The sequence below is a fragment of the Lynx rufus genome, unplaced genomic scaffold (genome assembly GCF_022079265.1).
Source record: "Lynx rufus isolate CCGP_SWC_20201006 ecotype Redwood Valley unplaced genomic scaffold, mLynRuf1.p SCAF_10, whole genome shotgun sequence".
Taxonomy (NCBI): Eukaryota; Metazoa; Chordata; class Mammalia; order Carnivora; family Felidae; genus Lynx; species Lynx rufus.
This window is the reverse complement of record NW_025814824.1, coordinates 28,074,594-28,089,039: the sequence shown is the minus strand read 5'-3', so window position 1 is coordinate 28,089,039 and position 14,446 is coordinate 28,074,594. Positions and strand designations below refer to the sequence as shown.

The window sequence follows — 14,446 nt, the reverse complement described above, 5'->3', positions numbered from 1 at the left end:
CTCCCTCCCTAAACTTCGCACTGTGACACATGTTTTCCTCTAAGTGCTTATTCAAGATGATTTTAATTTATAACATTGAATTGTTCTCATCTTCCTTAGGTTAACAGATTTTGTCTTGTCCCTGGTTCCACTGTTACCCTCAAACAATTCCCAAACCTAGACTTTCTTTTCCATGTCCTCCTTCTCCGACCTTGCTTCTTTCCCATTCCTGTTTTCTCCTTAACATTTCTCCTTTGACTCTACAAGGCTACACCTGGAGGCTCAGTGAAGCAACTAGCTTCGGGGCGGGGATAGAGCTCGTGTCTGCTGATGTGTGATCCTGCCCATGGAGTCCCTGGAGTCATTCATGAAACACTGACTATGCAGTCACGGGAGCAGGTTGGTTCCCACAGAACCAACCTTTCTCCCTTCTCTGACATCCCCTTTACCACCAGGGCTCCCAAAGCCCTGTTGTCTGACTGTCAGGGGACAGTCTTATTGAATTCGGATGTGTCCAGTCATATCTGAAGAGTTAATCTGTGATTAGGTTTCAGTGTTCATTACGGGAAAAAGTATGGAATTGTTCTCAAGGGTTTTAGGCACTCAATACAATGTCAACAGAGCAAGTAGGTTTAGCCTTCTGGTCTACCACAAACTCCCCCCCCCCCCCAGCAAGCTCCACAGTATTTGCCTTGATTTTGGGGGGTGTGTGTTGGTAGGAGTATTTGTCTCTTTTATGGTATTATGACCAAGTATTTTCCAAGGTCAGTGGCAATAGAGGACTCTCATTTTCTTCATGGAAATTAGAATAAACTCTTTCCTCTTCTGCTGGCCAGTCATTCTCTCACCAAACTGTGAGTGTGGGAGGAGTGGGGCAGGGCGTGGTAGTGTCAGAGGTAGTGGGTGGGACTGGGCATGGTGCCAATCCAAACAAAGAGAAAAAAGAACGAAAGAACCAATACGGTACATCAAATCAGCCACCTAACTCCCTACTTTGAGCAGAGGAAGAACAGGCCTGACACTTCCGTGACTTTAGGTTTTCTGGGTTGTTGAACAAATCAAACAACCTAAACATTGGAAATACACAGTTGTAAGAAAGAACTTCAGCAAGGCAAACAGGTGTGCTTACCAGAGTATCGTCGCTTCTGGCAACACTCATGTTACTCCTGGACAAGAACGACCTGGATAATCTTTGGCACAGTGATATCAAGCGAACGGATTGCTTTAAAAAAAAAAAAAAAAAAAAAAAAAGGCAGGGAGAGAGGAAGAGAGAGAGTTTACGTAAGGATATTCAAATTAGTACAAATGACAAAGTCTTTGAGACAGCGTTCACTGCTGACAGCATGTTCTTTAGGGGTGGGAGACCTTCCAAGCAGGTTGGATCATATACGCCTAAAGAAATTTCTAAAGGTCTTACAAATTAAGACAACAGGATAGAGATTCTCCTTCCGCAATTCATTATTAACTACACAACTGTATACTCTATACCCCTTCTCTCTTAATATTTTCTTCTCTACTTTTTGAGGAATGGAATCTTACCCTAACAAACCCCTTGCACATCCCCACTCAAGGGTCCTGTCCTGTGTCCTTGTGCCCAGGCAAGCTGGTATTAATAGTAACGTGACTATCAAAACTCATACAGTTGTTAGAAACAAACAGGTGGGGAACTCCTTAGCCTATAGGACAAACACCCCTGCATTTACTCTCAAAGGCAAGAACAACAATAGGTAAAAGAATGTGTGTGTTGGGGGTGGGGGGGGGGGTGAGTGTGGGTGTGTGAAAAAGAGAAAAAAAGAGAGAAACTTATGGTGTTCTCTCTACATTTTAAGCCTAGTATAAGGGCTTCTTTCAGCCTAAGTGTTAAGTCTTAAGTAACCCTAGTGCTGTGGTCCTCCTCATCCCTGTCATGGCACCCTAAACTTGATGGGTGTGAAAATGAGGTACATTTCTGGCCCAGTGCTCAGAGACATGGCAGGTATCTGCTTCCTCCGGGCTTCACATGATCCTGGGCATAAGAAGACATCCTGTCACCTTCTCAACCTTGAATTTCTATTTGTTCAAGGTTGACTGGAATGCCCTTTAGAGCCATGCCCCATACAGCCCCTGCAGAAGCCATTCACACTGAAAAAGAACACGAGACCACAGTACAAATGCTCATGGCCCCACCCCAACCCCCATCCCAACCATTCATAGACCAAGGCTGGTTTCAGAGAACCATTTACACAAGTTCTACTATAAATGCACTCCCATGCTGCTTACCACAAAGAACAGAGTTATTCAAAATGTGGTTTGTTGAACTTAGGAAAAGATTACACTATAATTTTGTTGCACTGATTTAAAAATTTGCCTTGGGAATGGTCTTGATTTAAAACAAATGCAAAATTACGTGCAAAAATAAGACTTAAAGAGGACCGAAATACTATTTTTGCTTATCTTTTGAAAATAGTGTTTAATGGTGCAGAAGACTATAGAGTCAATTGAAACAAACAAAAAGGATGCACTTTTGAAGGCCAATGTCAGAAGAGATGAGCCTGGCCACAGGGAGTGCCACGGAGAAAATAAATTAGTTATCCCTCCCTATCAAACAATCTTACTTTCCACTTTTTCCGGGCTGCGAACTTCTTGAACTTCTCCATGTTGACTGCCGACGCCTTTCTACTAAGTGCTTGTTGGGTATCTTTAGGCTAAAATCAAAGTCCAAGAAAGCAAATTTAGAACACTCCAAGACGGAAATGGGTTACATGACAACTTTTGGAAACCTGTAGTTAGTTAGGATGCTTACACACTCACCTTAGTAAAATAACAGAACAAGTTGGGATAACGTGCAAAAGCTAGGAACCTAGTCTCCAGAGGGCAACTCTTAGGGCTAAGGGTTTGATAAAATCCATAAAGACTGGGTCTTGGGAAAAGCTGAAGAGTTGGGCTCAGAACAGGCTAAATTTCAACTTTCTGGACTGAGAGTTTGGGAATGGCAAGATTCGTGGTGAGGTTATGTTATAAGGCATTTGAACTTAATATATCATCAAGTAATAATATAGAGCTGGTAAGAACTCAGAGGTTAGCAAGTTTGGCCTGGCTGATAGAATTAGTATCCGTTGTACCGCATCTTTTTTGGGAGGCCATTAGTTCTACTGATGAGAGGAGACACCATTGCCTCCTCAGGGCACCCACGCAACTGCTAGGAGCTCATGCAGCAAAGCTCTCTGGATGCCCCAACCCTACTTCTGCGATGCAAGTTGTTGCACCATAATCCCCTCACCAGTTCCATGACTTTATTCTGTAATTGCCACATTCCCTCACCGTTGGTCCTTTCTGTTCTAGCCGGAGCACTTCAGTTCTTTAACCCAAATGGCAATGGGTGTTGCAGGTAATGTAAAGGTACACGTTGTGCCAGGGGGCGGCCGCTGGCCCTGGCCCAAAGGCAGCTGTGCAGGGTTTGGGTGGCCTTATGGAATGAGGGCTCAGTACTGGTAGACATTCAGATTTTTCAACAGACGCTGGAAATCCAGATTTGATACGGTATTTAAATGTTGGCAATTAATTCCAAAAAATTAAAATATTCTCTGGGCCAACATCCCACAGGTGAAACCAAACATGGCTGTTGAGTAGACCTGACCCATTTACAACTGACCTTCAACTCCCCGTTTACAATCCTGCATTGTGATAGCTTATTCTCCTCCATCTCCGTGATCATTAGGACACTCTCATCTGTGCACCATCTTAAAATAGGGCACCAATGTCAAAACCAATACTTCAGATGTGACCTGTGGTGAGACCCCCACAGTAACTAGGCCTGAGGCAAATGCATTCCGGGATGTCCTATAATACCAAACCAATCACAATATGCAACTTACCTTGATCCAGGGATGCTGCAAACTATCTTGAATTGTCATTCGCTTCCTTTGTAGGGGGAAGGGGAAAGAAAAAAAATGCCGTGACCATAGAAGCAAACACTGAGGTTGTTTCCATGCCAGTTGGGCCTACCAGGCAGATGCTCTGGAAAATGCAGTTCAGGGCCTGCTTCGTGGAAGAAAGCTGGAAAGAAGTCAGTCTTTCTGTGACTATCTTACTGTGTCTGCAGGGACTGACTGAGCAGGTGCAAAGGCCCCGCCTGCATTTTCTGAAGCGTTCCACATGGCATGCTTTCCTTTGCCACGTGGAACCCACCAGGCTCTCATAAACGTGGTCCGCATGCACAATACAAGTGCTAGCCCTGGTCCTGCTGAAGCCATGGCCAAGTACCCCTCAGGAATAATGGACACTCACTTTGGATCCTTGACGAGGAGTCTTCTTATGAAATCTTTGGCTAGGGCACTGGTATTACTGAAGTATTCTTCCTCAAATTCGTAGTTGACGGCAGATACATTTGCTAACGTTTCTTGCTTAGTGTCTCCAAGAAATGGGGAGGCCCCACTGAGGCTGTTAATAAAGTGGGGTGCAGAACATGAATGATTACCTCTTGGGCTATCATGTCATTCCTAGCATATCTAATAAGGGGAGTGAGGAATAATATGATAATCTGTCCTTGGGCAGTCACTTCAGAATCCGATTACATTTTACAGGGCATTTAGTTGTCACGCACAACAGCTCCAGCTTAATGCATAGGATGCATTTAAAAAGTTAATCTGGAATAGCATCTCTTAGTTAAAAAAAAATAAAAAAGCTTCCGACTTTGGCTCAGGTCATGATCTCACGGTTTGTGGGTTCGAGCCCCGCATTGGGCTCTGTGCTGACAGCTCAGAGCCTAGAGCATGCTTCAGATTCTGTGTCTCCCTCTCTCTCTGCCCTCCTCTACTCATGTTCTGTCTCTCTGTCTCTCAAAAATGAATAAATGTTAAAAAAAATTTAAAAAAACACCGCTTTCCTATTTTCTCAGCAGTGATGGACAGCCACGCTTCCTTCAGTGATTAGGCTGTAGTTTCTGATGACTCATTGCGAATTAGGAGAAAATGTTTAATTAGTATAAACTACACGTGTTCTGGGGGTGTGAAATGAATATGTTTACATAAAAAGCATGCATAAACTGAAGAGATCAACATGACATATAGATGGTTAATAAGACATATGGTCTCAAAGAAAGATGAAAAGAATACAAGGCGTGGATTTTGGTACTTACAGAATATAGGTTATCACCCCAATACTCCTAGACACAAAATGAAAACAGAAACAAATGTCAGAAGAATAGTACACTAAAGCGGAAAGATGAAAGCATCAAGGACATGCTCCTTACCACATATCTGCCTCAAGACCAAGAGGTTCATAGTTGACTATCTCAGGAGCTAAGAGGAAATAAACGCATTTTAGTTTTCAGAGAAAGTGAATCAACAGATTCTATCTTCACGTATAAACCAGAAATATGTACCAGGGAAATAAATGATGTTACAGCAGGGGAGTTTCTGCCAGTATAATTCATATTATTGATGAGAAATAAATGAGCACAGGAGTAAAAAAAAAAAAAAACTTACCAACAAACTCTGGTGTCCCAAATATGTTTTTGAATTCATTTCCAAAATCAATTTTATGGGCCAACCCAAAGTCAATGATCTTGATCCGAGGTTTAGGGACATTTCTATCCAAAAGCATTATGTTTTCAGGCTTCAAAGAGAGAGAGAGAGAGAGAGAGAGAGAGAGAAATAGTACACTAGTGTTCAAAACAACATATTCACAAAACCAAAAGGTGGAAACAACCCAATGTCCATCAACTCATCAAACATGCCACAACATGGATAAACCTTGGAAACATTATGCTAAGTGAAACAAGTCAGACGAAAAAGGACACATATTGTATGATTCCACTTATCAGAAGTATCTAGAATAGGCAAATTCAGAGACACAGAAAGCCGAAGGGTGGCTGCCAGCAGCTGTGAGAGGAGGGATGGGGAGCTCGGGATTAACGGATACAGGGTTTCAGTCTGGGAGGATCCACTAGTTCCCGAGATGGACGGGGCAATGGTTTGCACCACAGTGTGAATATTTAATGCCTCTGAACTGTACACTTAGAAATGGTTAAATAGGTAATTTTCATGCTATGCTTATTTCACCACAATAAAAACAAAGAGCTATGATATATTATGCTGAAGACAGAGTGGTAGGATTGTCCCCTGCCCCCCACCCTACCCCGGAAAAACCACCAAAGCCTAGGGGTAAGAGGGTAGTTGTAAGAGAACACCAGGAAAAATAAATGTTGTGGTTTAGGTTCTCCCAGGAGCAGACTTGTTGACAGAGATTCGGGTGCAAGTGGCTTGTGTGGGAGCAGGCTCCAGGGAATAGTTGGTAGAGGATGGGGAGACAGGAAACAGAAGGAAGTAAACCCACACAAGGTGTCTTGTCAAGGTGAAGGTGACTGGAGTACAATCCCTTTGGGGAACTTAAGGAGGAGCAGCACTGAGTTTTCCAGCTGGAGCATGAGGGAGCCGGGGTACTTATCCACCGACTCCCCATCCTCCATTGCTAACAGCGGCCTCTGTGGGGCCTTACTCTGGCATTTCCAGCTCCCAGGGCCAGAAACCAGACATCAGGCAGGTAGCCGCAGGTGTGTGCAGCAGCGGTATTCAGGGCGTGTGTTAGTGAGTGTTGGGGGGATCTGGATGGGGTGTTGACAGCATTGCTACAAGAAATATGGAGGAAGTCCTCCCTCCTCTGAAGCCTTGTCCTAGCTCCAACGATCTGAATCATTCACTTGTCAGTCGACCACATGCTTCTTTGTGACTACCTTCTCAATGCCTCAGATTGTACCTCGATTCTTCCGTTGTCACTGTATGTTGCTCCTGTGCATGCCTTTCCTTCCTAGAGAGACCATAGCTTTTCTGACAGTTAGAACTAGGACGTGCCTTTATATCCCCCACAGTGCTGTGCCTCCAGACAGGCAAAGACCCCAATTAGCCAATCTCCGCGTCTGTCTTGATTGATTGCCGGTGACAAAATCAGGCCTTCGCATCAAGAGGGAGAGGAGAGATCAAGACATCTTCCACCTTACATGCCCTGCAGCCACAGGGGATGCAAACTGGACAGCCAGTGGCCACTCTAAGCTGAAAACATTCCATAACCAATAGCAGCTTAGAGATCTGGCTGGTAAACCCCTTTGATTCTTCCCCAGGGATTCTTGAATGTAATCATTCGTCCTAAGCCTCTATCCCACAAAAGGTTAGGAATCCTTGAGTAGGCATTCATTATATACCTGGTAATTTATCTTCATAATTCCATCTGTTAAGCTCATACAGGATAGGGGCACCTGGGTGGCTCAGTTACACATCTGAATCTTGATTTCGGCTCAGGTCATGATCTCACGGTTCATGGGTTCAAGCCCTACACCGGGCTCCACGTTGATAGTATGGAGCCTGCTTAGGATTCTCTCTCTACCTCTCTCTCTGCCCCTCCCTCCCTTTCTCTCTCTCTCAAAACAAATAAATAAACCTAAAAAAAAAAAACAAACAAACCCATACAGGATTAAAAAAAATGTATCTCTTTCAGATGCTTCAATTTTTCATAGCCAACCACCAATGCTGGGATTTGCATAACCTTCTCTCCGGCTTACACTCAGCAACGTACCTTAAGATCAAAATGGGCAATCTGAAGGGAGTGTAGGTAGTAAACACCATTAAGAATTTGTTTCAGAAACTCAGTTGCTTCCTCTTCAGTCAAAGATTCTTTTTCAGCCAAGAAGTCGAACAGCTCGCCACCTGCCACTCTGAAAACCAGGAAGCAGAGGTTACTGAGGATGCTTGTTTCATACAGATTTGTTCTCTTGTAGACTATTGGTGTGCTCAAATTTCAGGCAAAAGAATGGCCTAAGGACAAGCCGAAACTGCCAAGCAAGGAATTAGAATTCATGCTTCTCACCACTGGGCTGACAATTCTGCCCATTTGTACTTGAAAGCACCTGGATACCATTCTCCTGATGTGCTATGTTCACACATGAAGGCAGGGAGCAGAGACGTGATGAGGGGGAGGGGGGAAATGTATATTTAAAACATCTTCGTTACACATACTTACAGGTGAAGTCTGAATTCACTGATTTAAAAAAAAACAAATTATAAGCCAACTTTGGGCAGCATTTATAGAATAGATCTTCCTAGCACAATCAGAAAGTACCTGGAAAGTTCATAATCCGTATGCTAATCAATTGTTTTAAACCCCAAATCACAATATATGGCCTACAAGAATTTTTTGTTGTTGTTTTATATCCATTTATATATACTTACATATTTATTAAAAAATCACATTTCATAATGAATTTAACAAATACCTTCACTAATAAGAATACATGTACACTGGGGCACCTGGGCTTCAGTTAGGCGTCCGACTTCGGCTCAGGTCATGATCTCACGGTCCATGAATTCGAGCCCCACGATGGGCTCTGTGCTGACAGCTCAGAGCTTGGAGCCTGCTTCGGATTCTGTGCCTCGCCCTCTCTCTGCCCCTCCCCCACTCTCTGCCCCTCCCCCACTTGCACTCTGTCTCTGAAAATGAATAAATGTTAAAAAAAAAAAATAGGGGCGCCTGGGTGGCTCAGTCGGTTAAGTGTCCGACTTCGGCTCAGGTCATGATCTTGCGGTTCGTGGATTAGAGCCCGGAGTCGGGCTCTGTGCTGACAGCTTGGAGCCTGGAACCTGCTTCAGATTCTGTGTCTCCCTCTCTCTCTGCCCCTCCCCCACTTGCATTCTGTCTCTCTCTGTCTCAAAAATAAATAAACATTAAAAAAAAATTAAAAAAAAAAAGAATACATGTACACAAAATTGAAATGCATGAGGTTGTTTGGGGATTTATCAATCAGTCTCCCTGGCCAGACTGTAAATCTCTAAAGGACAGAGGTCGGCCCCCGGCCATCCACCAGGTTCTCCCACAGTCCCAGCCACAGAGCAAGAGCTCAAAACTTTGTTATCCAGTGGATAAATGAACAAACTCCCCAAAGAAATCTACAGCAGTAATTAATGGCAAATAACAGGGAACTTTTAATAAGAGTTTTTATAAGTTCATCTTTTCTCAAGTTTAACCATACATTCACAACATAATAATTAACTGTAATTACGCACATAACTGCTGTGTTCATTATCTTTCTTTCAGCAAGACAGCTCCATAAACATACATACCACTTCTACATCCAGAGGGGAAAAAAAAAAAAAAAAAAAACAGTGCTTACGAGATTAAACTATAATGACAAAAGTCTGTGTCTTAAAGAACAGGGTCAGATCCTGCCCCTTCACCCTCTAAGTTGTTGTTTTTCTTAACCTGGCCCCAGCTCCACTAGCATTAGGATTGCTCAGGGTGTTTTAAACGTGCAGAGTCTGAGGCACCTGGTGGCTCAGGTGGTTAAGGGTCTGACTTCGGCTGATCTCACGGCTCGTGAGTTTGAGCCCACGTAGGGCTCTGTGCTGACGGCTCAGAGACTGGAGCCTGCTTCAGATTCTGTGTCTTCTGTGTCTCTCCCTCTCTCTCTGCCCCTCCCCCATTCATGCTCTGTCTCTTTCTCTCTCTAGGCTCTAAAAAATAAATAAACATTAAGTTAAAGAAAAAAAAATTAAAAATACAGGTTCTGGGCCTCCCTTCCAGCCTGCTACCTGAGAGTTTCCAAGATGGGCACCAAGAAACGCAGAATTTTTAACCAGCGCCCCCAGGGGATTCTTAGCACACTAAAAAGTGAGGGCCATTTTTCAAACTTTTAACTGCATCCTCCTGCTGCATGGCCTCCCTCTGATATTTAAGGTCTGGATGTTTATCCTGAAGGCGAGGTGGCTCCTCCGCCCCTGGGACCCCAGCAGAGGGCTCGCGCAGATATGCCATGAGCCACAGAGCCTGAGCCAGCCAGGGAGGCCTGGAGCCCGGCCCGGGGGACAGAGACCTGCAGGTGACAAGGACATTCCCGCAGCAGTGGCCTCGCTGCCTGCACCCTCCTAGCCTTACTGCCCTCTCCTCTCTATGGAGCCCTTGGCCGTGAACCCCACACTGGCTCCCCACCACTCCTCACTTTTCTGTCTCCTTACTCCTCTTAAAAACAACAAAACAGGGAGAGGGATTCCTTCAACTCCAGGGGAAAACAGGGAAACGAACCAACTAATTTGGAGCAAGATGGTCTATCACCTGGGTGCTTCCTTACTCTCTGGGCTGTATGGCGTCGTCGAGGTGCATTGCGCAGCCCTGGGTCACGTGCTAGGGTGAGGTCCAGAGCTGGCACACCCAGTGCAAACCTTAATTCTGCAGCCACAAGGTTATGCCTTCTCTCTGGGCCTCACTTTCTCACCAAACAGGTACAACAGGACCTACTCCTTTGAGGATTTTGAGAATGAAAGGTAATAAATACACATGATGCGGCTGCCAGGTCTGGCATGAGGCTGAGGTCCAGGAAGTGGAATGGATGCCATTTAAAGGAGGGACAGACCGTCCCTGTGGACTGCCATGCCACCTGCCCCAGGGCTCCAAGAGGAAAGCCCCCTTCCTGCCCTGCTTTCCCTCAAACCCACTGACTGGCCTGACCAGTGCGCTCTCAAGGAGGGGGTGCAGCTTGATAGCGGCGGCTGATCCCACCTTTCCTCCCTCTGCCCCACTTTCAGGGGCGTCCCCACTCCCCCTCGCTCACACAGACCACTCACGCTTCTCAACACATCAGAAGTTTCTTGACAGTGAGAAATGGCTGGGGGTTGGCTGCCTGGAAATGGGGAAAACCTTCCAGTATCGAAAGCGTCAGCACAGGGCAGAGGCCTGGGTCCTTCCTAGAAACCCCACTGCCACTTCAACCCAGGTCTTTGCTCCTTTTCCCTTTGGTAGCTTTCCCTGCCTCGTGTCTGACCTGAGCTTCCTTCTGGTCCTGGAGAAGCAGTTAATTTCATTCTCCTTGGGCTCCAGGCTCTGTGAAGCGGGACAGCAAGGGGTGAGAAGACCCCAGTTCAAATTCTCTCCCATTACCCAACTTCCACTGAGCCTGGGATTCCTCTTCTGTAAAATAAGGGTCAATCACACCCCACAGAGTTGTTTGGAGATTTCAGGATATGTAGAGCCCCTTGGCGCTCAATAAACACTTAAACACTGTTTTTCTTGTCCTCTGGCTTCAAAGTAAAAGCCCTCCCACAGCGGCATGGTGTGCAGGTGCATGTTTAACAATGGACTCCCTGGGGTTGGGGGCAGGGACAAAGCCCATTCCTGAGCTGTCCTATTCCTCTCATGGTCATTTCAAGCCACCCAAGTGATGATGGTGACCGTGTGGTTGGGAAGCTCTGTGACCTGGGCGAACCAGCTACCTGGCCCACCGACACATTCTGGTATTTTCCAAGGATGGCGCCACAGTATGTCATGCCACGTGCTCTTCTGCACTGTGATTGTGCCTCTGTGGCTCCACCCCCTTGATTCTTTGACCAATAAGACATAGCAGAGTGACTCTGTGCCAGCTTCAATGTGGTCCTTCATAGACCTATGGCTACCACATCCCGAAGTCCTCATGTAAGAAGTGTGATGGTCCTGAAACCACCATGCGGTATGAAGAAACCCTGGAAGATGAGATGCCCCATGAAGAGAGAAAGAAGCCAAGGGGCACTGAGCAAGAAAGAAATCTTGGGAGTGGATCCTTCTGTCTAGCAGAGGCCATGGAGGTCAGACTCTGAGCCCTTCTAGAATTCCTGACCACAAAATCATGCGCAAAATAAAACGGTCATTTTGATCCACTATGGAGGGCACCATGAATACCACCCATGCTCCCCATGGAGGAAGGACGCACTATCCAACTACTAGGAGGATACCAGAACTTCCTTCTGCTACAAGCTGCCGTTCAAGGTCACATCCAATGGCTGCTGAGCGTAGGAACATAAAGCTGGGCTGAACAAATGTCTATAAAGAGCTAGATATAAATATTTCAGGCTTTGGGGGCCATATAGCTCTGCCACAACCACTGAACTCTGCCCAAGTAAGGTGAGAGCCTCCTTAGATAATTTGTAAATGAAGGGGTGTGGTGTGTTCCAATAAAACTTTATTTACAAAACCAGGTGACCACCTGGTTTTGGCTCATAGGCTGTAGTTTGCCTACCCTGACATAAAGGCCAGGACAACTCAGTCCAACCTGGAGCAATTCTAAAATTCCTTCAGAATTTTCTGTTGGGCCCACTGGGGCTGCCACTGAGCTGCAAGGCAGCACGACCTCTTCTGTCCACTACTGTTCCTTCCCCTCTGTTCCAAGTCTTGATCCCAAGGGCAGTTCTTAATAATCATCCTCCACACGTCCGCTTCCCTGGGAACCTACCCTGCACCCCACTAAATTTGGGGGTAGTTTGTTACAGACCAGTAGATGACAGAACACTATCTTGAACTGGGTCTGTTCACTTGGTTCAGCCAACAGAAACCAGGTTTGTCTTTCTCTGGGCCCGGTCACCTTCTACCCTATCAGTCTTCCTTTCTCAAGCAACTTAACTCCAATAGTGCCTCCTGATCACAGAGATGAGAACCAGAACAACCCTGGAGCCCCCAGAGTGAAGGACAGTGAGGGACCAGCCTGCAACGTGGCAGTGCCTGGTTAAGACTGAGAGGAAGGAGACCTGAATCATCTCTGGTTTCTCCATCATCCTTCTCCAGGCCCTGTTCAAATCTCATGGCATTCATGATGAGCTCCATGCTGTGGTTCGTCCAGGGAATTATTCAGCTGGACTTCAGGAGTGTTGGGAGAGCCCCCACCTCACTGGGCCTGGACCCATCACTGGTTTCCTACTGCCCTGAAGGCCGTACATATATATTCATTCTCCTTCACACGGAAAGGCAGATGTTCTAGCCATCAATTTTAAATATGGCTTATCAAATATTAAATTTGATAAAACTCATCAATTATTTAGTCATTAACCAAGGAAATCAACACTACATGATTTTGGCAAAGATTTGGGGGCATTATAAGCATCACTGGATAATTTACCCCACTTAGCCCCCAAATCTCAGAAGGGCAAAAAGTAACCTGAGGACTTTTTCCATATACAGGCTTAGAACCAGAACTGAAAGGCTTACAATGTTGTTGGGGAACAGCAGCGTAATGCTAACAAGATCAGCCAAAACCTTGGTATTTCCACTCTTCGTTCCAAATTTTACATTTTGCTTAAGAGAAAGAAGATTGATGGGGAGAGAGATGAGCAATCTGTGCAGCAAATTTAGAAAGCAAGTCTAACCTCCTTTATTAGGTCTTTGACTCAGAGTGTTTTAAATTACAGCATTATCATGGAAATTGTGTGAGATGCATGCTAATAAGCATTGCTGTTTTCACCAAGAAAGCTGGAAAATAGGAAGGTTTCCTCTCCTCCCCATGCCTTCCTTTGCCGCCAATGCCTCCCTTAAAAGGCTGCTGTCACAGAATGTAGAATTTAAAAAAATTTTGTTTATTTATTTCTGAGACAGAGAGAGACAGAGCATGAGCAGGGGAGGGGCAGAGAGAGACAGAGACCCAGAATCCGAAGCAGGCTCCAGGCTCTGAGCTGTCAGCACAGAGCCCAACGCAGGGATCGAACTCACAGACTGTGAGATCATGACCTGAGCCGAAGTCGGTCACTCAACCGACTGAGCCACCCAGGCGCCCCACAGAATGTAGAATTTTAAAAACACAGTGCCTTCAGAGTGACACAGAGAAACTATTACAGAATTCCGATTTCTGAATTATAACACTATTCAGGGTCCCTGACTTTTGCTAAGAATTGTCCAAGATATAGTAGGACTTGTTCTGGAAGAGGACTGGTCGTAACCTAAACTGCAGGGGCTCTTGGCTACAAGATAACTATATCTGATGAGCATTTCAAGGTAAATGCTAGAATTCATCAGCATTGGGCTGGATTTCCCCATTTGGTGAAGAGGGGGCCACTGGAACAATTCAGGACACACACTCAGGTCTTGGCCTGCTAGCACTGGATAGGCCTCAGCACACAGGCCCCCAACCCCAGCTCTGGCCCTAGGTTGTGGATTTCAGGCCCAGGCCTGGCCCCTGAAATATCCTGCACTATTCTCCACTCACTCTTTCCCCTGTCTCTTTGGCTACCTGAACACCGATGGCCCGGCAGGGGACCCTGAGGAGAACCAGGGCAGCAGAGACATTAAGAAGAAAGAATACGGATCCCCGAGCCACTGTCTGGAGGCCACCCACCCAACCTGTAACATCCACACTGTACTTGAGGGAGAGATAAATCCTATTATGTTAAGCCACTGAGATTTTGCAGTTGTGTTCCCGCTTCTGTGAATACCAATCTATTTAACCAGAAGTAAGAATACAATCTATTTTTTAAATTTAAATTAAAGGAAAGCGACCAATGCAAAGCACAGAGTACAGTAACTATTCTGGTTATCTAGTGTTGTGCAACGTATCTCCCTGAACTTAGTGGCTTTAAACATGACAATCATTTTGTTGTCTCCTTCGATTTCTGTGAATCAGGAATCCAAGAAGGCTTGGCTGGGTAGCTATGGCTTAGGGTCTGTCACCAAGGTGCAATCAGACAGTAGCTGCAGCTGGAAGCACAGGGAT

General features: G+C 45.6%; 1 protein-coding gene across 3 annotated transcripts in view; it reads right to left on the bottom strand.

Moving 5' to 3' along the window:
* The window catches only part of DAPK1 (death associated protein kinase 1), a 188,731-nt gene that overhangs the window by 52,874 nt on the left and 121,411 nt on the right, over nt 1-14,446 (bottom strand). For all 3 annotated transcript variants that reach the window (XM_047103057.1, XM_047103053.1, XM_047103048.1), the window contains exons 4-11: nt 7,528-7,666; nt 5,445-5,574; nt 5,210-5,258; nt 5,096-5,122; nt 4,246-4,398; nt 3,834-3,879; nt 2,574-2,663; nt 1,109-1,201 (exon numbers count right to left, since the gene is read on the bottom strand). In XM_047103057.1, coding sequence (XP_046959013.1) covers nt 1,109-1,201; nt 2,574-2,663; nt 3,834-3,879; nt 4,246-4,398; nt 5,096-5,122; nt 5,210-5,258; nt 5,445-5,574; nt 7,528-7,666 — 727 coding nt within the window. The remainder of the gene's footprint in view (nt 1-1,108; nt 1,202-2,573; nt 2,664-3,833; nt 3,880-4,245; nt 4,399-5,095; nt 5,123-5,209; nt 5,259-5,444; nt 5,575-7,527; nt 7,667-14,446) is intronic.